Source organism: Danio rerio, chromosome 15, assembly GCF_049306965.1.
Source record: "Danio rerio strain Tuebingen ecotype United States chromosome 15, GRCz12tu, whole genome shotgun sequence".
NCBI classification, from domain to species: Eukaryota; Metazoa; Chordata; class Actinopteri; order Cypriniformes; family Danionidae; genus Danio; species Danio rerio.
In genome coordinates, this window is record NC_133190.1 from 12,625,101 (window position 1) to 12,652,888 (window position 27,788).

The window sequence follows — 27,788 nt, forward strand, 5'->3', positions numbered from 1 at the left end:
TCTATGACTGAACCTATTAAAAATTACCCAAATTATTTCATATTAACATTACACATATTTAAAGTTTCATCATACATTATCATAAAAGACTTTTCTTACAATTTACATGATATGTTTCTCTTTATCAAATTGACAGGAGTCTGATTTGATACAAGAATGGGTAGCTTCACTTTTGCTCTTATTTTGCCATCTGAGTGGTCACGTTGTATTCAATTTGGACTATAAGTCAACTGGTTTGAGATGGACTTGATGCCAGACTCTCCCTCCTCACACCCTGAGAAGACAACTGGTTTATAAATTGGTGCAGTCTTTCCTGTGGTGTCCGTATCAGGGCACAGTGTTTCCCCCTTCTCTCTTAGTGCTGGCTTCTTTTCTTTCATTGAACTGATGTAAAGTTCTGGTGGAGCGCTTTTTCTCTTTGATCAGTTCATCATTCGCTTGTTTGCCTCTTTTTAGTGTCTCTGAACATAAGTAGCCTTTCCAGTCCTCAGTAATTCCTGGGCATGCAGTGCCTGCCTCACTGCTTTCACAAATGTCCACAGCCAACAGTTTGTCCATTGTGTTTTTCAAACACCTTTTCCATTTGCCAGTGCACTCAGAGATGTCTGGTAGGTAAAAGACTACAGTCCCCCAGAGTCCATCCCTATGTCCTCCTTATTAATATATGGAATTTAGCTCATGACCTATAAAAGTCTTTTCCTCTTTCCCATTTTTTCTCCATTAAATGAAGACTCCTTCCATCTATTTTCCTTCCCCAATGGTTTTAACAGTTTATTTTTTCTAATTCACAGTCATTTTATCATATGTAAATATGTTTAATTTTTTATTTCTTTAGTGTTATTCTAATAAATTTCTTTAGCTCCATATTGTGTTTCACTTTACATTTCTCCTTATCTATGCTAGTGTTCCTTGACTAGCCACTCATTTTTACATTGTAACATTTTCTATACTCAGTTTTTATTTCCTCACTGTTTGCAACGAATGTCCCTTCTATTTGCCATTTGTCATTATTTTATCCTTTATTTTCTCTGCCACATAATTGAGTATTGCATTTCTTTTTCCCATATCTGTTTTTCCATACTTGTTTTAAATCAGTAGTATTACATGGTGGCCCAATATCTGATATAACTGTTCAAAATCATTACTGCTATAGCTCAGGGTTCATATTATTAATTAAACTCGCATATTTATTTACTAAAAGCATTTTTTATTTTTGAAATGCAATGCATAATTATCAATTTAGCTTCTTACTGCATAAACTTTTACATGTATTTATCTTTTAAACTCACTCTAACCCATTCTTTAACATTTACCTAGTGTCTATTATTTTCATCTGAATCACTTTACTTTATTACAAATAGATGATGGCTAAGATCACATTATGTAGCTGACTTTGAGAAAGATGAAACAAGCATTTTTATTGCCCTTAAATACAAACAAATTCTCTAAAGTCAATTATTTCTTCAAATTGTTACTGCTTTTTTGCTTTTTATCTTATCTGTTCAATGTGCCTAAATTGTAAGCATATTTTAAACGTCTGTTTTTATCCTTGAAACATTATTTTTTCTATTTCTATTCTGTTCTTTTTCCTTTCCGTAAAATGAGTTTTTAGCTCTTAGGTTTTCTTATACATTTTAAAGCTTATTTTGTTACACATTTTATCACTAAATCTTCAATTAATCAATATTCATTTTTCAAGTTTTCTTTTTCTATTTTATTCTCATTTAAAGAACTAACTTATATGTTATTCATTCATACTTATTTAGTAAATCTATTTGTTTATTTATACATTATTTTACTCCCTACTTTATTTATATATATTGATCACTATGGCTTCATTTATTCTTTTTCATTAGTAGAGTTTCGAACTCTTTTCTATATAATATAACTCTATTATTAGTATTTCCTCATTTCATTTATCTTACTATACTACTTTATAACATATCTATTCATTAATAACTTATATTCTATCCATAATTATGTTAAAGTCTATGTCATTATTTTATCTATAGTTTGATCTCCTCTCTTTTCCTCTCCTCTTCTCTGTTTCCCTAGTGCTGTAAATTGACATAATCTATTTATTGTTCACACATGGACACCATAAATCTCTCTCTTACCCCCATCCTGGGGCAAACTGACTTTTACCACTTGCTATGTCAAGAATTTAAGTCCATTCTGCCTATTGTTTTTTTTTTAACATACTCCTCTCTTTATATCATAATCTGTTCTCTTAAACTGCATCAATTACTTATTTTCTTGCTCTTTAATTCACACCACAACTATGCAGCCCTCCTTTTATATAATCTACTACAATCAATCTTTTAACCTACTCTTTTTTTTTTTAAAACAAACTTTTAAACACATTCACACTTCTAATCTTATTACTTTTCCTCTTCTCGTTCACTCCTCTCCGCCACTTAGTGTAACCTGAGCTGCATCCCCCATCCTCATTCCATTCAAGGAGGAGGAAGGGAGTCTTCTCTGCACACAAATGTGGACTATTTTGCCTCAACCTGAAGCAACAAATACACAAACACTACAATTAAATAAATACTCTACACTGTAAAAAGTGCACAAGGCATGTCATTACCCTAAATAAGTTTTATACTTGATCGACCTTAAAAAAGATCATTTTGTGTCTAGCCATTAGTTTTAAGTAAAAAGTATTGTTGATTTAAATTAAAAGTAAGACTTGTTCATGTAAAGTAAACACAATACTTTAGATTAAATTAAAAATATTGCTTCCCATTGTCACGTGACCTCCAACGTCACCCTGGTCGTACGTGTCGATGTTCAGCTTTCCGCCATTTTGTTACACTGCATGGAGGGAGAACTCGGCGTGGTGAAACGGGAATCAAGGAAATTGGTAAGTAATTTTAAAGATACGTTGGACGTATTAATGATATCATACATGTATGATTTCTTAAAATTGCATGGTGTAGTGTTGTTTTACATACAGTTAGTATTACTAGTTTCACCGTTCTAACTCGGCTAAAAGGCTTATAAGTTTCCCCTCATCACAATGTTAAAACGAGGGAAAATAAAAGAATTGTAATAACGTTACAAGTAAACAGCTTGCGGTGCGATGAATTGATATCGAAACGTGTTAGACTGTTTCGAGCCGGGGGAGCGCGATAATGTGCGGCGCCATCAGCGTGCATGTACTCTGTGTTAACGTTAACTGACATGGCGCCTTTGTGTATAAAGTGCATGCATGCATCAGACACTTTGTGTGGGCTTAACGTTACGATAGATTATTGTGATGATGCGTTTTATTGATTTAATATGAAGTTCGCGTTCATAAGATATTCGTTTTGCTGGCTTGTCTAGTTTCTTTTTTGATAGACTTTACACGTCACGTTAGCTTTTTAAATGCATAGTTCTAACAAGTCTTTCTTTGTCTTGTATAAAAAATTGTGCCTAGCGATTGCATAGCTTGGTTTTGGCTGTCTTCTCACAACAGGGAAAACGTAGTGTTTTTAAATTGTGGTCAAGCCAGCCGTGCTGTTAAGATCTCAGCCCAGCCACTGTGTTTGGGCGGAGCTGCGCATCTAATCGCGCACTTACTGTAGGATAACTTGGTGCTGGCAGTGGTCAAAATGCAGGTAGAGAGGCTGTCAACGGCGTTTGCTTTCCTCATGACTTCAATGTATTGCTTTTGTTTGTGAATCAAAATATCACTTCATTAAATGTATTTAACCCTAAAAGTACTATAAAGGAACATCAGACTATTCTATATATATATATATATATATATATATATATATATATATATATATATATATATATATATATATATATATATGTATGTATGTATATATATATGTATGTATGTATGTATGTATGTATGTATATATATATATATATATGTGTGTGTGTGTGTGTGTAGATAGATAGACAGGTAAGTGTGTGTGTAGAGATATACGTGTGTGTGTGTGAGTGAGAAATTGCTTAAAAAAGGAACATATTCTGATGTCACTTTATAGTCCTTTTAGAAAAACACATTTAAAGCAAATGCTGTTGACAGCTTCTTTACATTTATTTTGACCAATGCCAGCACTTACTCCGTTTTGCACAATTAGTTGCGCAGCAAAACTTTGCCTATTTTTTTTTACAAATTTTGAAACATTTAAAAATAATTATGTATTGCAAAGCATGACAGACAAAGGACTTGAAGTCTATTTCAAATTATATTTCAAATGGTAATAAATTAGGCTTAGAAAAAGGTAAATTGTGGAAACAGTGGAACAAGCATTCGCCTGCTCTCAGTTCGAGGACGCACAGTGTGTAGGCCAAAAAATAATTAGACACATCAGTGTTTAAAAAAATGTCTTTTTACTTGTATGTAAGCCAGTTTATCATTTCTGTTTATTTTTTGTAGGATGGAATACTGCTGAACAACAGTTAGGACATATTTTGAATAATCCAGTGAAACGTAAGTAATTTGCACTTTTAATTGTTGATTTGGATGGTCAGTTTTTTTATTTTATTTTTTTCCCCATTCTCTACCTCATCATTCTCATTGGTAGGTAACTCAATGTGGAAATGCAAAGACTGTGGTGTCTCCAAAGGCAATCGTTCAGAAATTCTCAAGCATTTTAAACTTGATCATAGGAATTTTGGACGTCGTCATCCTTATCCTTGTGTTTATTCAGACTGTCCTTGCTCATTTAATACTTGGAGTTCTCTGAAGAGCCATGTGTCAAGGAGACATCCTCAGAATCTCCATCAAAAAGATGCACTGACAACTTATAAATGCTTGCTTTGTGACTACAAACACACATCATCGTTTAAAGACTACTTCCATCACATTGGGCAGCCCCTGAAGAATAATGAAACGGTTCCTTGTGTTTTTAGTGGGTGCTCATACAAAACCAATATTTATGGATCATTTAGAACACACAAGGCAAGAAAACACAAGTCATTCTCTGAAGAGGACTTAAAGCCTGGTATTGTTGCCAGTGAAAGACCAGTTATTATTTTTTCTGCAGAAGATGATATTGAATCAGACGAAGATGTCTCACTTGATGAACCTACATGCTCTGGTGAAAAAACTGAAAATACTGAAGACTTGTCCAAAGCTATAGAACACAAATTAGCCTCAGTCCTATTGAAATTAGAGCACATTTTTCTTATACCTGGTGTGGCCATTGATGACCTTTTGCAGGAGTTGCAGTATTTATTTAGCACAGTTTCAGTTCCAGTTGTTAAGCAAAATATTCACCAGGTACTGCAGGAACATAATTTGCTGGTTGATCAAGATGTTGTAGATGAGTTAACCACCTCTCTTTGCCAGTCACATCCAATTCAAACTGCTATCAGAGAACAAGGTCCACTTTCAACTACATGGAAACGTAAGGCATACTACAAATCCCATTTTTCAGTAGTAAAGCCTGTAGAGTATGTGCTTGATCGGAGTGATGGAAGGACATTTCAGTACGTTCCAATTCTACAATCGTTGCAGCAACTTTTGAGCTACCAGCCAGTACTTGATAATACACTTCATTTAAAATCTGTCAGGGTTCTGCCACTTTGGTCTTGAAAATTCTTGTTTTGGTGGCAGAGCTCTGACACTTCTCATGTCTGGTCCTGTTTCTGTCTCTGTGTGAGCGCGCGCTGTCGTGGGTGTACGTAGAGTGTGCGTGCTCCTGCTTGACGCGGCCGCGCGCTCTGCGTCCCTCAGACGCGTGCGCTCTTGTACTCGTGTTTGTGTTTTTGTTTGTCAGCAGCGTGGTGTTTCACTCCCAGCGTCTCAGTCTTGTTGGTTTCGGTTTTGGTCGGCGCTGGGATGAAGCATGCACGCTGCGTGTGTGAGCGCACGGTGAGTTTTCATTCATCGTGTGCTCGTGTCTTGCGTCTTTTGTCAAAGCACGTGGCTCGGTGTTTACGTTGTGGTCACGTGCTTTTGTCGTGTGCTTCAGTGTTGTGTTATGTGAGCGCATGGCTTGTATTGTCTCTCTGTGTCATGCGCTCTCCCGTCTATTGTCTAGTCCCACCCTCCTTGTTTACTCATTATTAGTTTGCCGTGTTCACCTGTGTGTCAAATTTACTTTTTGCTTTATAACCCCCCTCATGTTTTCAGTCCTTTGCCAGTTCGTCGTCGATATTACTCTGTCTTGTTGTCGTCTCCAGTCCTGTTTTGTCCTGCCAGCCCTGTCAAGTTTGTTTTTGCCTTTTTATTCATGTTTTCCCCTTCGGGGTAGTTTTTGTTTTGCCTTTTATTTTTATTTGTAGTTTATAATAAATATTCCTACATTTTTCTGCAATTGGGTCTGCACTCCTTTTTTTCCCTCACCGACCGTGACAGTACGAACTGGCCAAAATGAGGACCCAGCAGAAGGATGACTCCTTCCTCAGCCACATGCCACAGCTTCTTCGTCTGCATGCACTGCGGCAACATGGCTCTGAGCTTAAGGAGTTTGCGGAGAGGTTCCGTATGGCAGCAGAGGGGCTTGGGTTCAATGACTGGGCTCTTTTGAATCTCCTGAACTTCGCTCTTGATAAACCCCTCTATCCTCTGCAGATACAGAGATTGGTGGGCTACTCGTACAAACAGTTTGTGGAGCATATGGTTAATCAAGTTGCCCATGAATGTCCTCAGGAGAGAATCTGCTCTGTTCTTCCACCAACAGACCAACCTGAACCCAGCTCACTGCTGCCTCCCACAGAGAAGAGGAAACTGAGGAGGAGGAACAGGTCTTCCTCTATTGTTACCCCTCTATTGGTGACGGAACCTGCTGCAGCCCACCCAGCTACAACCCTGGCTGCAGCATTACCCAGTGAAGCACCCGCAACAGACACTGCATCAGTCCTGCAGGCAGTGGAGTATACTGCAGTGTCTGAAGAGGTGGCCAGCTTCCCGCCACCCAGACCAAGGAAGCGTCGGAGGAGAAAGGGCTCCTCCACCACAACGGCTCCAGCCCCAGAGCGCCCTCCAGTGTCGGCTCCAGCCCCTGAGCGCCCTCCAGTGTCGGCTCCAGCCCCTGAGCGCCCTCCAGTGTCGGCTCCAGCCCCTGAGCGCCCTCCAGTGTCGGCTCCAGCCCCTGAGCGCCCTCCAGTGTCGGCTCCAGCCCCTGAGCGCCCTCCAGTGTCTGCTCCAGCCCCTGAGCGCCCTCCAGTGTCGGCTCCAGCCCCTGAGCGCCCTCCAGTGTCGGCTCCAGCCCCTGAGCGCCCTCCAGTGTCGGCTCCAGCCCCTGAGCGCCCTCCAGTGTCGGCTCCAGCCCCTGAGCGCCCTCCAGTGTCGGCTCCAGCCCCTGAGCGCCCTCCAGTGTCGGCTCCAGCCCCTGAGCGCCCCTCAGTGCCGGTCCCAGTCCGGCTCCTTGCCCTGCCGGCACCACCCAGACGTCTTGCCCTGCCGGCCCCAGCCCGGCTCCTTGCCCTGCCGGCACCACCCAGACGTCTTTCCCAGCCGGCCCCAGCCCGGCTCCTTGCCCTGCCGGCACCACCCAGATGTCTTGCCCTGCCGGCCCCAGCCCGGCTCCTTGCCCTGCCGGCACCACCCAGACGTTATGCCCAGCCGGCCCCAGCCCGGCTCCTTGCCCTGCCGGCACCAGCCCGGCTCTTTGCCCTGCCGGCGCCACCCAGACGTCTTGCCCAGCCAGCCCCAGCCCGGCTCCTTGCCCTGCCGGCGCCACCCAGACGTCTTGCCCTGCTGGCGCCACCCAGACGTCTAGCCCTGCCGGCACCAGCCAGGCTCCTTGCCCTGCCGGTGCCACCCAGACGTCTTGCCCAGCCGGCCCCAGCCCGGCTCCTTGCTCTGCCGGCGCCACCCAGACGTCTTGCCCAGCCGGCCCCAGCCCGGCTCCTTGCCCTGCCGGCGCCACCCAGACGTCTCGCCCTGCCGGCGCCACCCAGACGTCTCGCCCTGCCGGCGCCACCCAGACGTCTCGCCCTGCCGGCGCCACCCAGACGTCTTGCCCAGCCGGCCCCAGCCCGGCTCCCTGCCCTGCCGGCGCCACCCAGACGTCTTGCCCAGCCGGCCCCAGCCCGGCTCCCTGCCCTGCCGGCGCCACCCAGACGTCTTGCCCTACCGGCGCCACCCAGACGTCTTGCCCAGCCGGCCCCAGCCCGGCTCCTTGCCCTGCCGGCGCCACCCAGACGTCTCGCCCTGCCGGCGCCACCCAGACGTCTCGCCCAGCCGGCCCCAGCTCGGCTCCCTGCCCTGCCGGCGCCACCCAGACGTCTCGCCCTGCCGGTCCCAGCCCGGCGCCTTGCCCTGCCGGCTCCCCTCTGGTCTCCAGCCCTGCCGGCTCCCCTCTGGTCTCCAGCCCTGACGGCTCCCCTCTGGTCTCCAGCCCTGCCGGCTCCCCTCTGGTCTCCAGCCCTGCCGGCTCCCCACAGGCCTCCTGCCTTGTCTCCCCTGATAGACTCTCCCTGGGTCGTCCCTCCTGCTCCTCCCTGGTGTTCCCTCCCTGCACCCTGGACGGACCCTCCGGCTCCACCCTGGCTCCCTGCCGGGGCCCCCGACCCACTGAATCCACCCTGGACTGTCCCTCCTGATCCTCCCTGGTCTTGCCCTCCCATCCCTCCCTTGTTTGTCTTGTTGGGTCTGGCTTGGCTTCCCTCCCTCCCCCCCTTCATGTTGTCTTGCCTGTTCACCTCCCTGTCTTGTGTCTGTTGATGTTGCCTGTTTTGTTGTCTTGTAGTGTTTCTTGTCTGTCTTGTACCTTGTTGGATGTTCCCTTTAGGGACGCCAGGTGGCGTCCCTTTTGGGGGGGGCTAGTATCAGGGTTCTGCCACTTTGGTCTTGAAAATTCTTGTTTTGGTGGCAGAGCTCTGACACTTCTCATGTCTGGTCCTGTTTCTGTCTCTGTGTGAGCGCGCGCCGTCGTGGGTGTACGTAGAGTGTGCGCGCTCCTGCTTGACGCGGCCGCGCGCTCTGCGTCCCTCAGACGCGTGCGCTCTTGTACTCGTGTTTGTGTTTTCGTCTGTCAGCAGCGTGGTGTTTCATTCCCAGCGTCTCAGTCTTGTTGGTTTCGGTTTTGGTCGGCGCTGGGATGAAGCATGCACGCTGCGTGTGTGAGCGCACGGTGAGTTTTCATTCATCGTGTGCTCGTGTCTTGCATCTTTTGTCAAAGCACGTGGCTCGGTGTTTACGTTGTGGTCACGTGCTTTTGTCGTGTGCTTCAGTGTTGTGTTATGTGAGCGCATGGCTTGTATTGTCTCTCTGTGTCATGCGCTCTCCCGTCTATTGTCTAGTCCCACCCTCCTTGTTTACTCATTATTAGTTTGCCGTGTTCACCTGTGTGTCAAATTTACTTTTTGCTTTATAATCCCCCTCATGTTTTCAGTCCTTTGCCAGTTCGTCGTCGATATTACTCTGTCTTGTTGTCGTCTCCAGTCCTGTTTTGTCCTGCCAGCCCTGTCAAGTTTGTTTTTGCCTTTTTATTCATGTTTTCCCCTTCGGGGTAGTTTTTGTTTTGCCTTTTATTTTTATTTGTAGTTTATAATAAATATTCCTACATTTTTCTGCAATTGGGTCTGCACTCCTTTTTTTCCCTCACCGACCGTGACAAAATCAGTGTATAAAGGAGATGAATCTAAATATACATGTTTTTTTGATTCACAAAATTTCAAAAGGAATGAACTGTTTTCTGAACCTGCTATCTCTTTAATTTTGTATGTTGATGAATTTGACATATGCAACCCCCTTGGTACGTCCAAGAAAAAACACAAAGTTTTTGGAGTTTATTGGGTATTAAGCAATTTACATGAAGGATGTCAGTCATCGCTGTCTGCTATAAATCTAGCTGCTGTAATTAAAAGCAGTGATGTTAAGCGTTTTGGGTATGATAAAGTGCTGGAACCATTGAATGATGACCTTGTCATTTTGGAAAGACACGGACTTTTCATTGAAAAACTGGAAAGGACTGTGAAGGGCACAGTTCAATGCATTGTTGCTGATAACCTTGGGGCTCATAGTATTGCTGGATTTGTAGAAAGTTTCTCTGGAAAATATGTCTGCAGATTTTGTACAGCAGAGAAAGAAGAATACCAGATTCGTGAAGTTGGATCTGAAACATTCTGCATAAGAACTGAAGAACTACATTCTGCTCATCTTCAGTTTATAAAAGACAATGACCTACCTCACCATTTTGGTGTGAAAGGTGGGTGTGTGTTTTCAGAAAAATTATCACACTTCAATGTTTGCACAGGGTTCCCAGCTGATGTTATGCATGATCTCTTTAAGGGTATTGTCCTTTTTGAGATAGCTTTGTCTTTGACAGTCTTTTTATCTAAAAAGTATTTTACATTGGAACACCTAAATAATGCAATTCAGAACTTTCCATTTAAATGGAATGACAAAACAAATCATCCACATACTGTTCCTCTCACATTTTCTGCAAAAATAACAGTGGGGGGTAATGCCCATGAAAATTGGAGCCTGTTGAGGTTTTTTCCTTTTTTGATTGGAGACAGAGTGCCTGCCAATGAACCTGCATGGCAACTTCTAAATGATCTGAAAGATATTGTGGATCTTGTCGTCGCTCCTTCACACACCAATGCTTCCATAGCATATCTGGCCTTCAAGATATCTGAACATAGAATCAGATTCCAAGAGATTTTTCCTGAGACTAAACTTTTGCCCAAACACCACTACTTGGAGCACTATCCTGAGCTCATAAAAAATTTTGGCCCTTTGGTTGCTCTGTGGACAATGCGGTTTGAGGCTAAGCATAGCTTCTTTAAAAGAGTTGTGCGTCACACAAACTGCTTCAAGAATGTGCTCCTATCATTGTCACAAAGACATCAGTTTCATATGGCATATCATCTGCATCAGTGCACCTCTCCTGCACCAAGTTTGGAAGTATCACATGTTTCTAAACTTCCCATTGATGTTCTTAATGAAGACATATCACAGGCTGTACAACAGAAACACCCAAACCTGGAGGCTGTGTGCTTGGCCAAGGAAGTAACTTTTAAAGGCTTCACCTACAGAGAAAGTATGGGCATTGCTTATGGAGAATGTTCTGGACTTCCGGAGTTTGGTGAAATTGTGCAGATTATTGTGTTGCAGGACAAACCACTGTTTGTTGTCAAAAGACTTGATGCATAGTATACTGAACATTATAGATCCTATGTCTTGGTAAAATCTTCTGACAAAAAAATTGAGCTTTTAGCGCACTGACCTTACAGACCCATATTTACTTGTTCAGTACACAATTGGGGGGAGACGCATGGTGGCTCTGAAGAGATATATACATGTTTGAATAAGGTTAGAATTGTTTTTAAATTTTGAGAAAAATGCACAAGATGTAGTGAACATGTAAATGTCTGCCATTTATCTATTATTATTATCTGTATCTAATCTTATTTTTTTTCCCCTCCCAGAATATTTAAGCATGTCAGGAAGATCTGTCAAGCTTTTGGTGATTGTGAGTCAAGATGATTCCAGAAAGTTGCTTCTGCCAGATGGGATTCCTGAATCAGTGGATGAGCTCATTGAAAAAGTGAGGGAAGCTTTTGGATTAAATGGTAGATTCCGACTACAGTATCAGGACAAAGATTTTGGAGATGTATTTGTAAATTTGACAAACACAAGAGAACTTCAGAGTCTTGGTACTCTGAAGATTATCCCCTTGCCAGACAATGACTCATTCATTGCTCAAACATTTGATGGAACCCAGTCTAATGATGATGCTCTGTCCTCCGTTGGCTCTGGTGACACTGATGATACAGTCCTGCTCTCATCCCCTAGCTCAGAAACAGTTTCTACAAGACATCAACAGTGGCCAAAAGAATTTAATATTCCACGCTTTTCTTATGACACTGAACTCCAATTAGAGAGAGGGAATGCTCTTTTTAAGACTAATGGAACAAGGCTGACTGTCACTCCAAAGATGAAATCCGATATTCTGGAGAAGGTTTGTGATGAGATATATAAGTATAAATCTTATCCCAGCAGTGCAAACTTCTGTGAAGTTTCAGAGGCGCTTATCAAGAAACACCCTTGCTTGGCAGAAAAAGGATCCTTCAATGGGTGCTATGGTTGGACACAGAGACTCAAAATGAAGATGGGAAACCTACGCACACAGTTAAAAGGTCTTGGATGCCCTGAGTATTTGGTAAATTCTCTGAAAACCAAAGCCTCAGATCATCCTTTTCCAGCAAAGAATGTGAAACGACCTAAACGCGGTGAGGCCAATCATATCCCATCCCTTCCTGCTGGAGAGACGACAGCAAACCTTGAAGTTGAGCGGCTGGCACTTTTAAAAGAAGTGAAGAAAAGAAACAATGCATTGACAATCAGAGAAAAAATGACAAAGACGTTCGCCTTACGCAGACAAGAAATTGTGGAAAACAAACCTAGTGTTCAAGAACTGCAAGAAAGATGGCCTGCGCTGTTTCAACAAGAGGAGGTACGTTTATTTTATTGAGAAATTTAAATGTAAGTGACTAATCCTTAATTTACCATCACTTTTACCATAGGATTGTAGCAACTAGTGTATTTGAAAATGCTAGATCAGTGTTTCTCAACTTTGTTTTTGGAGGACCACCAGCTCTGCACATTTTCCATATCTCCTCAACAAAACACACCTGATTCAGATCATCAGCTCATTAGTAGAGACTGAAAGAACTGTAATGGGAGTGACAGAGAAAGGAGACATTCAAAACATGCAGTGTTAGTGGTCCTCCAAGAACTTGGTTGAGAAACACTGTGTTAGATGACTTAATTATACCTTTTGTTGTTTAATGGTTTATGTTTATATTTTTACAACTAGTTCTCAAAGTAAAATCATTTTTTCTAAAGTCTGTTTTCTGTTTCTCTTTTTTACAGATTAATGCCGAATTTTTGCGCATCACGACCTTACCTTTACAGTCAAAATTTATGGCCTCTTTGGACAGACAGAGCGCTCAGCTTCTCCAGGTTATTAGGAGCAAAGGTGGAATGTTCCGTGACAAAACTAAGGACATTGTCAAAGTTATGGATCAGGTATTGGTTGCATGCAAACACATTTTCTTATGGAAATCAATTAATAGTGTTTTAGTCTACTGAAAACAATACATCTTGAACAATTTTAGAGCCTGGACGTAGACATCAGAAGAGAGTGCTTGCTGAAGTGCCTGATCCTGTACCTTGGTGAAGATGCAAGCTGTCTAATCAAAGAATACCAGGTAATGTGGATAATGCAAACTACTCAAATTTTTTCCAACTATGTTTGACTTAGTTCTCTACTAAATCAACATTTCCTCATTTTTCCAAACCTTGGGGGTGAGTAAAACGTGGGGAAATTTTAATTTGGTATTGACATAATACGGTAAAGTAGTTTAAGTAATTGTGTTATCATTTGCACATCAGCCTGTGTGAATTTCTTCCATTGAACACAAAAGAGCATGTTTTGAAGAATGTTGTTAAGAGCACCCATTTACTTGCCTGGGTTTTGTGTCCATGCAAGAATAGTGGATAGGGGCTGTTACCAACATTATTCAAAATTTTGCAGAGGACAGTAATTCATTCATGTTAGAAATGGCAATAGGGCATGTAGATGATGGCTGGATTGTAAACGTGAACTCATTTAAAAGGGTGTTTTTACCTAAAACTGCATTTTGAGCACTATTAAGTAGATTGATCAATGCCTCTGATTGGCCATTGTGGTTCTAAAATATGTTATTGTCTACAATTGTCATTATATGGAAGTGTTTGTTTGTACAAGTGTTTAAAAGCATTTCTAAAGCCAAAGAGAGTGTAAAAGTACATCTTCATCCAAAAAATTGTCATCTCTTACTCTTTTAATAAACTGTACAAATTTAATTTTTATGCTGAACACAAGTGAGGATATTTGAATGAAATTTAGCAACAGACATTTTGGCTCTACATTGACCACCATAATAGTACAGCTAACTAAATTTTGTAATGCATTTTCAGATCATGGGGTGTGGTTTATTTATACACAATGTTTTTTTTTTCCAAAGTTCCTTTATTTATTTTGTTCTTGTATGTTTCAGGCTGACCAGAGGGAGGAAGCAGAAAGCGAATTTGAAAAGACCACCATGGCACTTTTTGTGATCCGTGAAAAGGATGCTCTTAGTCATGCACTGGACATTTCCATTGTAATTGATGGTGTGGAAGTACTTCATGAGTTGCCCTCTGTTGCATGTGCCTGTGCCATGATGTTTGGACTCATTTATGCACTGAACTTAAAATATCCTGAAGGACTCAAATATACCTTTGAGGCCTTCCAGAAACTAATCATGGACATAGAGAGTATGCAGATAAGCCGAAGGGTGCAGAACATTTCTTCAAAGCTGCAGGAGTAAGCAGATGTGCTGAAGAACCTCTATGCTGCAGGAGTAAATTTGTTACCTTTGACCCAGCTACAATGTTCTGCTGATGGTAATTTTTTTTGAATATGTTGGACTGTATAAAGCCTTTTAAACAAAGATAACTGCTCTACAGTTTACTTAACCTAACGTGTTTTATCTTAGTAAGTTAGTTCACCTAAAAATTAAAATTCTTGCAATTATTTACTCACTCATCCTTAAGGTATTCAAAGTATTTTAAATTGTTTAAATTAGGTTTAGAGAAATTTTATTACAATTATAAGAGAAGTTTCATTTTTAGGTAAACTATTCTATGAAGGTGAAAATACAATTCCCCCCTCTTTCTTCAGTTGGCTAATATGGTAGGTGTTTTAAGTGTTTGATTTTCCACTGCTCATTTTAAATAATTTTCTTGGAGCAAACTTGTTTTAACTTAAAAATAATTCAGAAGGTTTGATTGTGTAGTCAGTTCATAGTTGACTGTTCATGGGAAGATTACAGAATTCTAATAGTTTTGTGTAGTCAGTTTTAAATGACTGTTCATGAAAAAATGGCATGTTTCTCTTGGAAACCATAACTGATTTTTATGGTGAATTTACATTGTATCCAGTGTCTATGTATATAGATACTAAAGACTGTTGTACAGTAAGGTTTTATAACAATATGCACATTGTAGAAATTTATGACAAAAGTTGTTAAGTTAATATGTTTACATTTGTTAGACAGTGTGTATTTGTAGGAAGATACTGTACATGTTATAAAAATGTGGTATTGACAAAATAAATTGTCAAAAGTTTGGTGCTTGGAGTCATTCATCTTAAACAATAAAATTACACGTTTTGAAAGCAAATCAATTTCTTTATATTACATTATCATTTTAAGTTGTATTTGATTGGATATTTGATTTGATGTAAAGTAAAATAATTAAATTAATACAAAGTGAAAACATTAAGAGTAAATAAAGTAAATTTGAGATTTCATTAAACTTAAAAACTTTATTTGGTTCAAAGAGACTTTTTGCTTTGGCTAAGTAATAGAGAATTAATTATTTTTAAAGTAAAAAACTTAAGTTGATATAAAGTAAAGTAATTAGGTGTAACAAGTTGACGCAATTTTTTTACTTTGATTCAATGAAACACTTTTTTCAGTGTACACTACACTCCTCTTGAGTGACCTGTCCGAGCAGCCTCTAACCTTAGAGCGGTAACCACAGGATTTTAGCCTACCCACACTGTAAAAAATAAATTGTTGAGAAAACATAAAAAAATAAGGCAACTTGATGCAGTAAGAACTTTGAGTTGTCTCAACAACTGTTTTTTAGTTCTTCTCAGTAACAATATTTAGTTGAGCTAACATAATTTTCTTTGTTCATGCAATATTGATTATAGTATTGTCCTAATAAAGATATTCTTGTCACATCAATTAAAGCAACAGTAACTGCTATTGAGTCAATTAATTTTTTTCTGTTTAGTGGATGTTTTTTTTTTTAAATTTGCAAAATACGTAATTAGTACTAGTTAGCATATCATTCTGTTTTAATCATTCTACTTACAAATGACAAACACAAACTTACTACTTCTTCAATTTATTTTCACTGAAAGCAACAGATAAACAAGCTTTACAACAGGAAATAGCACAAACATTTGTAAATATTTTAAGATGAAAAGTGCTTCAAATTACAAACATTGCAATATACAGACTTTTGCAGGCACATATGCTAGCTTTAACATTTTAACTGAAATAACAGCACAGAAATTAACAATTTAAAGATTGCATTTAACACAAACTAAATTTGCTTTGAATGCTTTTATGCACAAATTATAAACAAAAGGGTTGATTTGGACACCGGTTTCCATAAACATTTAAATCTAAATATTAAAATATAAACCTTTTAATTTTAAAACCTTTAACGGTAACTCTTTATAATAACTACACACTACGAATCATTAGCAAAACATTAACAAATAGTTAATTAATTATCTGTTAAGCATTACCTCTACATTATTAGACGTTAGTAAGCACTTTATAAATACAGCTACAAATGCTGTTATAAGCTCAAAATGTGCTCAATGATTGTATTTCATACTTTGCTTTTTATTAATTGTTCCTTACTGAATTCAGTATTGCATTTACAAACCATTTCTATTTATGTGTAGCTGGTGGTTTTTAAGATCATTCAGCATGAGTTAGTAAATTATTAATGGAACTATTCAAATTAACATTTATATATCTTATTATTCATATAGTATATATGAATAATAAGATATATTATATATTATAGATATATTATTAGGCATATAGTAATGGTTACTATGTATGTTAATAAATGCTTTATTGACTCAACTTGACCCATTTTTGTGACCTAATCTAAAGTGAGACTATTTTTGCTTTATAAATCTCTTATAAATGACAATTAAAAGCTGGGTATCAAATGAACAATAAATGTTTGCAATCTAATCTAAAAAAATTAAATTACTGTAAACTTTAAACATCACCGAATAACAGAATGTCAAAATACAATTAGCAATAAATACAATTGAATAAAATTGGATAAAACAATATATTATGGCAGTGGTTCTCAAACTGTGGTACGCGTACCACTAGTGGTACGCGGGCTTCCTCCTAGTGGTACGCGGAGGAATCGCTGAATAATGAAAGAAGCAATTAACACTTTTAATCCTTTAATGCGTAATATAACATTGATGTGATCAGCATTGGCTGTTTTGTGAAGCGTACGATCACAACGCTGTGCTTAGAGTGTTTATTTTAGTGCATTGTGTCATAAGCTGCTGAAAATCAGTTTCCGAAGTTTAAGAATTGATTCTGAAGCGTGATTTGACTGACATGAAAAGTGGCCAATCACAGTCGACCTTGTCTAGTTGCGTGAAACGTAAGGGCGGGACAAAGGCTTTCTGTGTTGCAGAGACAAAAAAAACAACTTAAAAACAAAAGTTTTGTTGGAATAATGCTTCTCGGATGTTTTCACTATAGAGATGTCTAGCAGAGTAATTAAACCGCGGACATATTTCCTGCCTATTTGATGATCTTCATACACGTTTCGCTCTCCGACAGCCAGTCGACTCGCCTCTGACCTGTCACTCCTCCAAATACATTCTGAATGGCGGCGCGGGAATGAAGGTATTGCGCAATAACTCATTTCTGCAAATGCGGCGAGTGCTTTATTTTAACACGAGAGCGGATTCATGTACGCAAATCGCTAAAACCGATATGTGAGCTCTTAAATGGGCTTTTTTCAAATGAACTGCAGTGCTCTCATGATCGCCTGTGTGCTCAAATTGAATACAATCGCGATCTTTCCACTATTAAAGTAGACATTATTTATCTTTGCTCCTTGACTAAATTTAGTCAAAAGTGTTCAAAGTTATCAAATATTTTGAAATAGATTGATACATGATCGGTGACAATGCTAATGGTCTTCTTATTTGGCTGTGTTGTGAAGTGAAACTTACTTTTAGCAAAGGTGGAACATTTTTTATTTCTTTACGACAAAAGAATTATGCTGGAAATGTTTCTGGATGAGGTATTTGTGTGATTTATACATTTAGCTGTATTCTGATCTGTCCTAAAGCATTACAGGTCAAAGCAATCCATTGTTAGCCTACTTATTGTTTATTTATCACAATTTACAATAAGGCTCTTAAAGCACTGCTTTGATAAATGTAGTGTCGTCATATTTCAAATACCTCAAGTAAAATAAAGTCATTTGTTTTATTTGTTTACTGACAGTGTACTTGTATTTTTTTTACGTTTCTATTTTAGATTAAGATCAAGTGTAAAATAAAATCTACATGTGATTTACAGCTATTTAAGAAACAAATTTGCATTATTGTAAGGAAAATAGTGTAAAATATGTAAATAAAAGGCTAAATTTAAATCTTTTTACCATATACTTTAATTTAACCTTTCAAAGCTTAAAAATATATATTTTTAAAAATGGGCAAAAAGTGTCTCTATGGCCTTAAAGATTATTTGGTAGTTTTACCAGTGCTATTGAAAAAGATTAATTGACATGAAAGGAAAAATTGACCATACTTCCTTTGTTAGTGCAAATTATACATCTAGCTTTGGGATGTAAGCAATCAAACCATTAAATCAGGTTTACACTTAAAAAAAGTGATTTCATAATGAAAATCAGATTTTTTTTCAAAAGTAACCAACTAGTACTTTTTAAAAGAGTAATTCGTATACCTAATATTAGTATTATTTACTAAAATTTTTGTTATTTTAGCAGTGTAATAGTATTTTTACTTGAGTACAAAAAAGATTTCACAAGCACTTAGTGCAGGTTTATTATATTATTAATATATGATTAATAAATAATATTATTAATGGTTTTTATTTGTATCTATTCTTATGCAATGTTTTATGGGTTGCTGAGAATACATTTCAGGTCTTCAATACATAGCATGTCAGTCTTGAAAAAAAAAAATAGGTGCTGGAATTGATTTTCATTAGGCTGTGCCTGTATGAACCCTGTCATATGTACATTTAACATTTATTTCAAGATTAGTCTGAAAGTGTAGGAATGTGACATATAGCCTATATTTATAAGGTCCAAGCAGCATTTCCAGCTTTTGATGAATAGGCTACTATGAATACTTTAGATTTAAGTACAGCAGTTTTCTTTTTACTTTTTAAGAACAGGGCCATTTTTTATGAACTTTTAAAAGCACATTTTAACTAAAACTTTTTTTTTTTTATCTGCAAGCACAGTTAATATTCAGACTATTTCAAATGTTTAAAGTGACTGACAATAATACATATTCTTACTAATAGGAAGTAATCTGCATCGTTTTAAAACTGTGCACACCTGTAGCTGCTTAATTAGGCTTACGACGCTATTTTTTAATACTGGTTAAAAAATAGCGACGTAAGGTGGTACTTGGAGAGACGATTTTTTTCTAAAGTGGTACTTGGTGAAAAAAGTTTGAGAACCACTGTATTATGATATAACATATCAGTGTTATTTAGCAAAGTTTAAACTGTACAGTAACTTCATTTTAGATAAGATTGCAAAGATTTTTCTTTCATTTGATGGTTTCATTTGTGTATCAATAAATAAATAGAAATTAATGAAATAGTTCATGCTCTTTTTCCCTGTTCGGAATATAACTGAGCCTTTAATTGTCATTTATAAGGGATTTATAAAGCATAAATAGTCCTCACTTTAGGTCACAAAACTGGATGAAGTGGAGTTAATAAAGCATTTATTAATATATAAATAAACTAATAGTATATGGCTGAATAATAAGATATATGAATGTTTATTTGAATAGTTTTTTGAATAGTTTATTAATAATGTACTTTCACATTCTGAATGATCTGGAAAAAACCACCACCTATTCTTAAATAACTGGTTTGTAAATAATGCAATACTTATGTAATGAAAAAAAGAATCATTAACAAAGTATGAAAATGCAATTAATTACAATTTAAGAATATAGCATTTGTGGCTGTATTTATAAAGTGCTTATTAATGCCTATTAGAGTTAATACTTAACAAATAATTAACTAACTATTTACTAATGCTTAACAAATGATTCATAGTGTGTAGTTATTATGAAGTGTTACCCATTTAAATGAACACAGTGCCTAAACAGTGGCTCTTATAATTCAGATTTAGTACTCAAATTGTACATTAGGTCTTTGTAACATCAGACCATTGACACAACACTGTTTACAGTATTAGTTTAACATCTTGTTTTTAAGAGAAAGCACACGTTGCGTACATCCAGTCCCAAGCTCCATGAAAACATTCTGAATTGTGTCAAAAGTGTACCGGAGTTCTTTGGGATAGGAAAAGTTGAGTGCATAAAGAAGGCCAAAGAGGTATGCTACAGCACTTGAGGTATCTGGAATGTCTTCCAAAACAACAACCTCTTCCAGTACAACAGCAATGTTCTGGATCACTGGTGATGCTGCCCGGGAGTCAACTTCCGTAACATAGTGAATGCCAACTGATACGCCCTTTGTTCCATCTTCAGTTTCCTGTGAAAACACAATAAGAATATTTGAGCATAGAAAGTCATTATAGTACTTTATCTACAAACAAGCAAGATATTATATTGCAAGTAGGGCTGTCATGCTTATGAAATTTAGGTGACGATTAATTGTCAAATAAAATATTTTGATTAATGGTGATTATAGAAATTTAAAAAAATAAGCAAGTACTTGTTTATTATAGGGCTATAACAACACACACATTTAAATAATTGCAATAAAGTTATTTATTCAGTTAAAAATATATACCGTTATCTTTCAGAAATATGAACATTCTGTAAAAATAACAAACCAGCATAATACAATCACCATGCAAACTTAATTGCAGTTAAGCAAAATGACCAGTTACATCAAATAGTTATGATCATAAAACTGCTATGTGTAGTTTGTCTGTAGGAAGACATAGTGTTATAATTCAAATCATTAAGCAAAAGTGAATGTAACAATTAAACAGATAACATGTAAATAACAAGGAGCCCAGATCAACAAACTTATAAATCATCAGGATTTATATGCAACATTAATGCAGTAATTGGAGTTTAAAAATTTTAAGTTATTTGTTTAAAAATACTGTCATAAATGAATAAATAAATAAATGCTGATATGTTGTACTCTGAATACAACAGCTGCCATTTTGGTTGACAAGAATAATGTCTTAGACTCTCGGCACAACTCTAATTTTATGTAATAACAGACAAAGCAACAGTTTCTCTTGCATCTCTTTTACATGTTATTTCCCTTAACTACCTGCATAGATCAGTGAGCAGGTCTAAACTGGTACTAATATAGAACCTGATATCAATCTTTTAAAAATAACAAGATACTTGTGAATCATAAAATTTACAAGACACGTTTATACGTAAATTTACTTCTTATACCTTAAGGTCAGAAGATTTGTAATTTCTGTTAATGATACCTAAATTAAACATTTTAACTCAGCTAATCAAAAGTTTTCATGAAAGCTCCAAATAGATTGGCACTCAACTTTTCAAGACACCAGCAATACAGAAGCAAGTTTGGACACTCATGCTTTAAACCATTTAAAGTGTTTGATACCTACTTTAAATTTCTTGAAAAGGTTAGTTTGTTTCTCTCGAAGAAACAAAGGCAGGCCCTCCAAAGCAGCAGTCCTTCTGTGATTAACAATTTCTGTTGTCTGCAAAAACATAAAAAAGATACAACCAAAAAGTCACAGAATGAAAACTGAAATATCATCAACTACATAGATCAAAAACATGTAAATAATGAAAATTATTAACTTGCCCTTTCATCACTTCTTTCCAGGAGCTCTTCCATTTCATGTCCAAACGCTCCTTTTCTGGCTCTGTATAATTTCAGAAGCTTTGGTGTGTACTTGTCAGTGGCTGCCATGAAGACTCCTAGAAGGTCTTTTTTGGTGATGCGGAAAAATTCCTCACAGATCTTTTTAAAACAAACCAACCAGATTTACAGCAATCAATTTTTTTCTGTAAACAGAGCATCTTACATTCTGTAAACTTAAAGCCTAATAAGAAAGAAAAAAAATCTCTTTACCTGTTCTTGAAAAAAGAGTGCAGGCCACCTCTCCTGAACCTCTACAATCATTGGCTGCTCTTGGACCATTTCTTTTCTTCTAAGGGAAAATGTTAGTTCCATTTTTTCACTTATGGCTGCCATGTCTCTTCTGCATTAACTTCTTTACGTTTCAGATGATTTTGTAGGTGAAGAAAAAATATTTTTTCAGTACAAATCTCATGAAATTCACATAGTCCACAATTAAAAGTTGATAGATATCGACTGACTATCAGTGTTGTGGTGTGATTTAGATAAGTGGGATCGTAAAGTACCTGCAGTTTTAAAAGCACAAACACACTGCGTGTAAAGACAGGGCCAGTTGGAAATTCTATGATGATGTAGCTGATAGTGCTTCAGAAGGACATCTTCACTTGAAGTGCTGGATTTGCAGTTTTTACACTGCATGAAGTCTTGAGGAGATCATCCTGAAAACAGAAGTAATCAGTTATAACCTTGTATTGTTAAATCACAACTTTAAATAAAGTATAATTCTTACAAAAATATATTTGAAAAAGCTTCACATTTAAAAGTTTTAAACATTTTTCAAGTTTATGCCCCCATATTTTAACATGAAACATGTTTGGGAGCAGACAATGATATTAATATCAATATATGATATTGATGTATACAGAGGAGTCCACAAATAATGTAATATAGTTAGTAATAATATATGCTTTGAAATTAAGACTATTTTAAACCTAATAGGAACTATTTATATTAATTTGACAGGATTAAATAATGTTTTAGGCAATATTTTATAAATAAAAAATATAAAGTACATTTACATATTACTTTATCTAATATAATCTGAATATCCGTGCTTTATATATGCGTCACAAATTTATAAGTACAACTTACGGTCTCTCACTCGCTCTTGGTGATGGGAAGTTCGGATCATATTACTAATTTGGACCTTCGAGTCTCGTTCGTTGAGATGAACAAATCTTTTTTTCAAGTCATTTCCATCAATTTGCCAAAATATTATTAAAATGATACAAGTTATTCCAAACGCATCCACAACTAGTCCAGACGTTGATCACACTACAAACAAGTCATAACTTGAATGCTATAAGAAAAAGAAAATAATCGTTTGTTTACCTAGTCTTTTGTCTATGACTATGTGAGCTCAGCTCTTCTGACAGGTGTTCAAATTTGAGGGGTTCGTCTACGTCACACAGACAGACCCATATAAGCTTAACCAATGCACAGTCTGAACCGAAAGGAGCCATTAGTTCACCTTTCGAGTCATCTGGTTTTTGACTCGTTCGTTCATCACGTGACAGCATGTTAAGAGAGATGACTCAACGCCGAGGACTTGAAAGATGATTTAAAAATTTTTCCTGCTCTGATTGCATTTCATTGCCTTATGTCTTTAAAGTGATGAACGAATGACTTAAACCCGATAGAGGACTCGATAAATAAACTAATCTTTTCCTCCACCTGCACAAATGTGCGCATGCGCGAGTGAACAAATCACTCCCAGAGAGGACTCGTTGTTCTCGAGTCATACAAAAGATTCGTTCAAAATGAACGAATCGTTCAAGAATGACCCATCACTAGGCGGTGCACACACAGAGAGAAGCACGTAAAATGAGAAAAATGTGAAAACTCACCAGAGAAATGAAAACGTTTCACCTAAAAACAAACAAAACCTCTGAATTCCCTAACGTAAATGTGTTAATATTATGGTACCATATTAGCCATCTTTTATCAGTGATTAACAGTTAACCATAATTATGTCATTTTAGTTAACATGAAACATTTTAAACTTAAACGGCACAGAAAACCAGTTTCCGTTTTTTTTCCAAGTAATGTCTTAAGGAGTGGCACAAGCTTTACTGGCGTTAGGCAAACGATGACCGTGCCGACCTCACGGTCCTCCGCCCTCTCGAAGGTGCGGGCGTGGGCCGGAAGGATGTCGCGATTAACTCTGCCTAAATCCGCCACTCATGTCATGAATACACGGAAACATTTATGAGTTTGGACTTAGCTGAAACTATAGGCCACATTAATTACCCACTGCATTTGAAACTTAAGCATATGCAATAATTCTCGTCGCTAAAAACAAACCGTCAGGTAGTGAATATAGTAAAATTCATTGCATGCATAGAATTAGTGTTAATAAGTGTTGTTACTCACCTACAGGAACAAGTTAATGTTTAGTTCTTCGAAGAGTCGAAAATATCTGTGAAGTCCGATATGGCACCAAGACAAAAAGGAGATGAGGAGCGAAACGAATGGTCAATATGGGGGAGGGTTGGCGCGGTTTTCAAACGTCGCGTCACGCATGCGCAATTTATTTAAATATCAACATACCTGTTCAACACAAAAATGTATGTCCAGAAAACTCTGGTAAACATGTAGACATAACATTTTAGCGAATATTATTGACATAACATATATTTTTATGTAGATCAGTAGTTATTCACAATTCTTAGTATATATGACAGAAAAAGTACAGTGTTCTGAACAAATTGAGATTTTATTTTTTACAGTGCATGCAGCCCTCTGCTTCACCTTTAACAGAGCGGTATCGTAGGACTTTGCGCGCTTCTCTCTCTACTTTAATCTGCTTTAATCTCGTAACTGTCACCACACCTTAAGGACTCTCTCTAAAAACTTATAAATGCTCTATGCATATCTTACATCATTAATAATTTCCCAAATCTGGGTAACAGTTACTAGTTAATGTTTATCCTATCCATCACGGCCCTCTTAGGAAAACACAGATCATTTGCATACTTTAATCTGCTTTAATCTCTTAACTGTCACCACACATTAAGGACTCTCTCTTAAAACTTATAAATGCTCTATGCATATCTTACATCATTAATAATTTCCCAAATCTGGGTAACAATTACTAGTTTGTTTATCCTATCCATCAAGGCCCTCTTAGGAAAACACAGATCATTTGCATGCAAATTACTCTTTTTCTTCTGTTATTCAAAACCCCTTTTTTCTTTAATATCTTTTTTACATTTACTTTTAATTCTTTAAACCTGGAGAAACAATTCAAGTGTATTTACCATTACAAGCAGGTCCTGGCAGAAAAAACACAAACTAAAAAGCATAAAATCGCTTACCGTTTTTTATTGTGGCCACATATTTGTTTTTTCTCTCCAGTCCAGCATGCACAGTAACACCAGTCCTGCTTCTTTCCAGCCCACCCAGGGACGCCAATTGTAGTGGTTTTTAGATTTTCTCTTAATGAATCAAACTCAGTCTGGAAATTATGAATAACAGAAGAGTATACTTTATTGTCGACAACAAAGGAGAACTTTCAGGAGACCCCCAGTAGCATCTCTGTCTGAAAAATTCTGTCTCACTGATGTTCTGGCCTGCTTATATACTTCTTTTGCAACTATTTTTCCCTTTGATCTACATATGTCACACAAATTCCACCTAGGTTAACCCATGACCTCAATTTCCACCTAGGTTAACCCCTGACCCCAATTTCCACCTAGGTTAACCCCTGACCCCAAATTCCACCTAGGTTAACCATATATCTTATCCATTTCTTGTGATATGGTAATTCTTCTAATGGTATGCAAGTCTACAAGAAGATTATACACATACAATTTGAATATATAGATTAACTTCAAACTTTGAAGAGTATAAAATCCACTTCACTCAGCGCACATTGTGGCTTTTAATTTTCGATTCTCATCGACCAAACACCTTAGATCCATTTTCAGATCTCTCATTTCCTTTGTCAACCGGTCCATAGCTCTGTATAATCCTCCATTATTAGTGACAGAATACACAGCAGCCACAGCTCCTCAATCAGCAGCATTTCCAGCAATATTAAAAGTCATGTAATTAGTTTTTATTGCATCCCTAGCATTTTCACACCGACCTGCTATTATCACAGCCTCCTCCAAATCCGTGGCTCCTTGTTCATGGCACTTAGCTCTGAGCACGGGATCCAAGCCAGCGAGAAAATGGCGAAATTTTTCCTCTCTGTGAGCCCTGTCGCCATATTCAGGAAAAGCCTCGTCCACTAGCCTGCTAATCTCTGCAGCATACACTTCCAAACTTTCCCGCGGGCCGCGAGGGCGGGCTGATAGGGTAGCTCTGAAGCGATCCATGAACTGCCGCTGACCGGAAGCCTCCTTTAGTCTCTCTTTAATCGCTGTATAATCAGCCTGCACAGTCTGAGGAAGGCTGTCCCACAATAGAAAGGTCGCGCTGCTCAGCCGCATCAGCAAAATTCACGCCAGTTCAAATTTATGTGATGTAATGCCATCCCCTTCTGTGAGCGCTCTGATGGCGACCTCAAACTGCCAAGCCCAACACAGAAAGCTCTGCTTTTCATCACCGTAGAACGGCGAGGGTAACTCGATTCTCACGTGTTTGTTAATCGTGCCGTGGTCCCGTCCCGGATAAAAGTCATTTTTACCCCACATGATGGCCACGTCCACGTTGAACTCGCGAGAGCTAACTTAGCTATGAACTTTTTTCAAACGAAACTAATTAAACACCCGTCGTAACACTCAATCGCGCGATTGAGAATAAAACAAAACAAACCGCTGCCACCGATGTAACCGAGCGTTTGCACAGGGTCCGCCTAAACACTGAAACATACGAAACAACAAACGGAGGCAACTGAACTCTTCCAAACTCTCATTTATTCTGAACAGTTTTCTCTCACACTTATTGCTCATTGCACACACCTACATACTAAACATCAGAAATGTACACATCACAGAATCAAATAAAGTCTGTTACAATATTATAGTTGCACATTCGTAACAGTATTATAGTTGCACATTATAAACTGATCATTAATAAGGACTAAGCTATTAATAACTGTAATTCTCCAAACAGAAAAGGGTTGATTGAAGTCCTGTCGTTTTAAAGATTTTGTACAATTTAAGCAGAATTAGGTTAAAGAGAACTAAATTTAGAATAGTGCACTGATTTCTGTGCGCATCACGCACTTTACCGAACGCTCTTTCCTTTTTTTATTATTTCATGCAATAGTAAATGCATCAAATAAATTGCAGACAGTTGGCATCACTGATTAGTAGTCAATAGTATGTTAAATATTGCATAATTAGTATGCAATATTTATATTTGCAATATGGAACTGGGCCAGCAGTAACACTTTAATTTAATTTTCTCACACAAATGTCAAGTTCACTATTAGCTCAATGCACAGACAGCGAGCTCATCTGTAAGTCTGAACTACAACACATTATTTATTATGAATTATACGTATGTATTGGTTCCTTTGAAAATTTGTTCATATATATAGTAGCAGTGCGATATGGCTCTATATCAGCACTGGTAGGAGGCGTGCCTTAGCACCACACCAGTGCTGATATAGAGTCATATCACACTGCTACGAGTGCGACTGCGATTATACAACAGTTCGACGGCATAATTTTGTATATAAAAAAGAAAATTAAAACAGACAGTCTGTAACACTTTTGTATTAGGAACTTCTTTCCGCCACCATTCATTCACATCTGCAGCTGACGTCAGAACAGCAGAAGCCGTTACTAATTCACCAACGTCACTTTAGAGCTAGTATTTGAATGAATCTCTATAGCGTAATGTGAAGCGGCGCTTCTGGTGTGTGACTCCCTTTAAGGTGATGACAAAACAGCTGAATTTTGCTCACATATTTAGATTATAAGGCTGAATGTGACATTAAATGCCATCCGTCTAAAGATATTTCTCCCTACAGTCTATTACAGTCTACAGTATTTCTCTGTTGCCGTCGGTATTGTGACGGGTGCCAGGTGTCCCAGCACTTAACCGGAGACTTTATGGAATAAATACAGAGACAGAAACTATTTCGTTCTTTAGATTGGCCTTTATGTGTTTCTACCAAGTGCTGTAGACTACATACATGCCATTCAACAACGAGTAGGCAAAAGGAAAAGAAAAATATACTCAAACATCCGTCACAAAATAAAAAGTCAAGGTTACATTATTAAAATAAA

The 27,788-nt window shown here is 38.0% G+C and overlaps 3 protein-coding genes across 3 annotated transcripts in view; 1 reads left to right on the forward strand and 2 right to left on the reverse strand.

The window, feature by feature from the left end:
• The window catches only part of LOC141377778 (uncharacterized), a 369,547-nt gene that overhangs the window by 243,953 nt on the left and 97,806 nt on the right, over positions 1–27,788 (reverse strand). The window lies entirely within an intron of this gene.
• LOC141377776 (uncharacterized) lies at positions 9,966–15,059 on the forward strand. Its single transcript, XM_073923408.1, has 4 exons — positions 9,966–12,359; positions 12,779–12,934; positions 13,024–13,116; positions 13,948–15,059. Exons 1-4 carry the CDS (start codon positions 11,271–11,273, stop codon positions 14,257–14,259), a joined length of 1,650 nt encoding a protein of 549 aa, XP_073779509.1. The 5' UTR covers positions 9,966–11,270; the 3' UTR covers positions 14,260–15,059.
• LOC141377779 (uncharacterized) lies at positions 18,921–21,980 on the reverse strand. The gene is made up of 4 exons (XM_073923412.1): positions 21,817–21,980; positions 21,547–21,705; positions 21,344–21,439; positions 18,921–20,271 (listed from the first exon to the last, which is right to left on the reverse strand). The coding sequence occupies exons 1-4, from the start codon at positions 21,937–21,939 to the stop codon at positions 19,969–19,971; spliced, it is 681 nt and encodes a 226-aa protein (XP_073779513.1). The 5' UTR covers positions 21,940–21,980; the 3' UTR covers positions 18,921–19,968.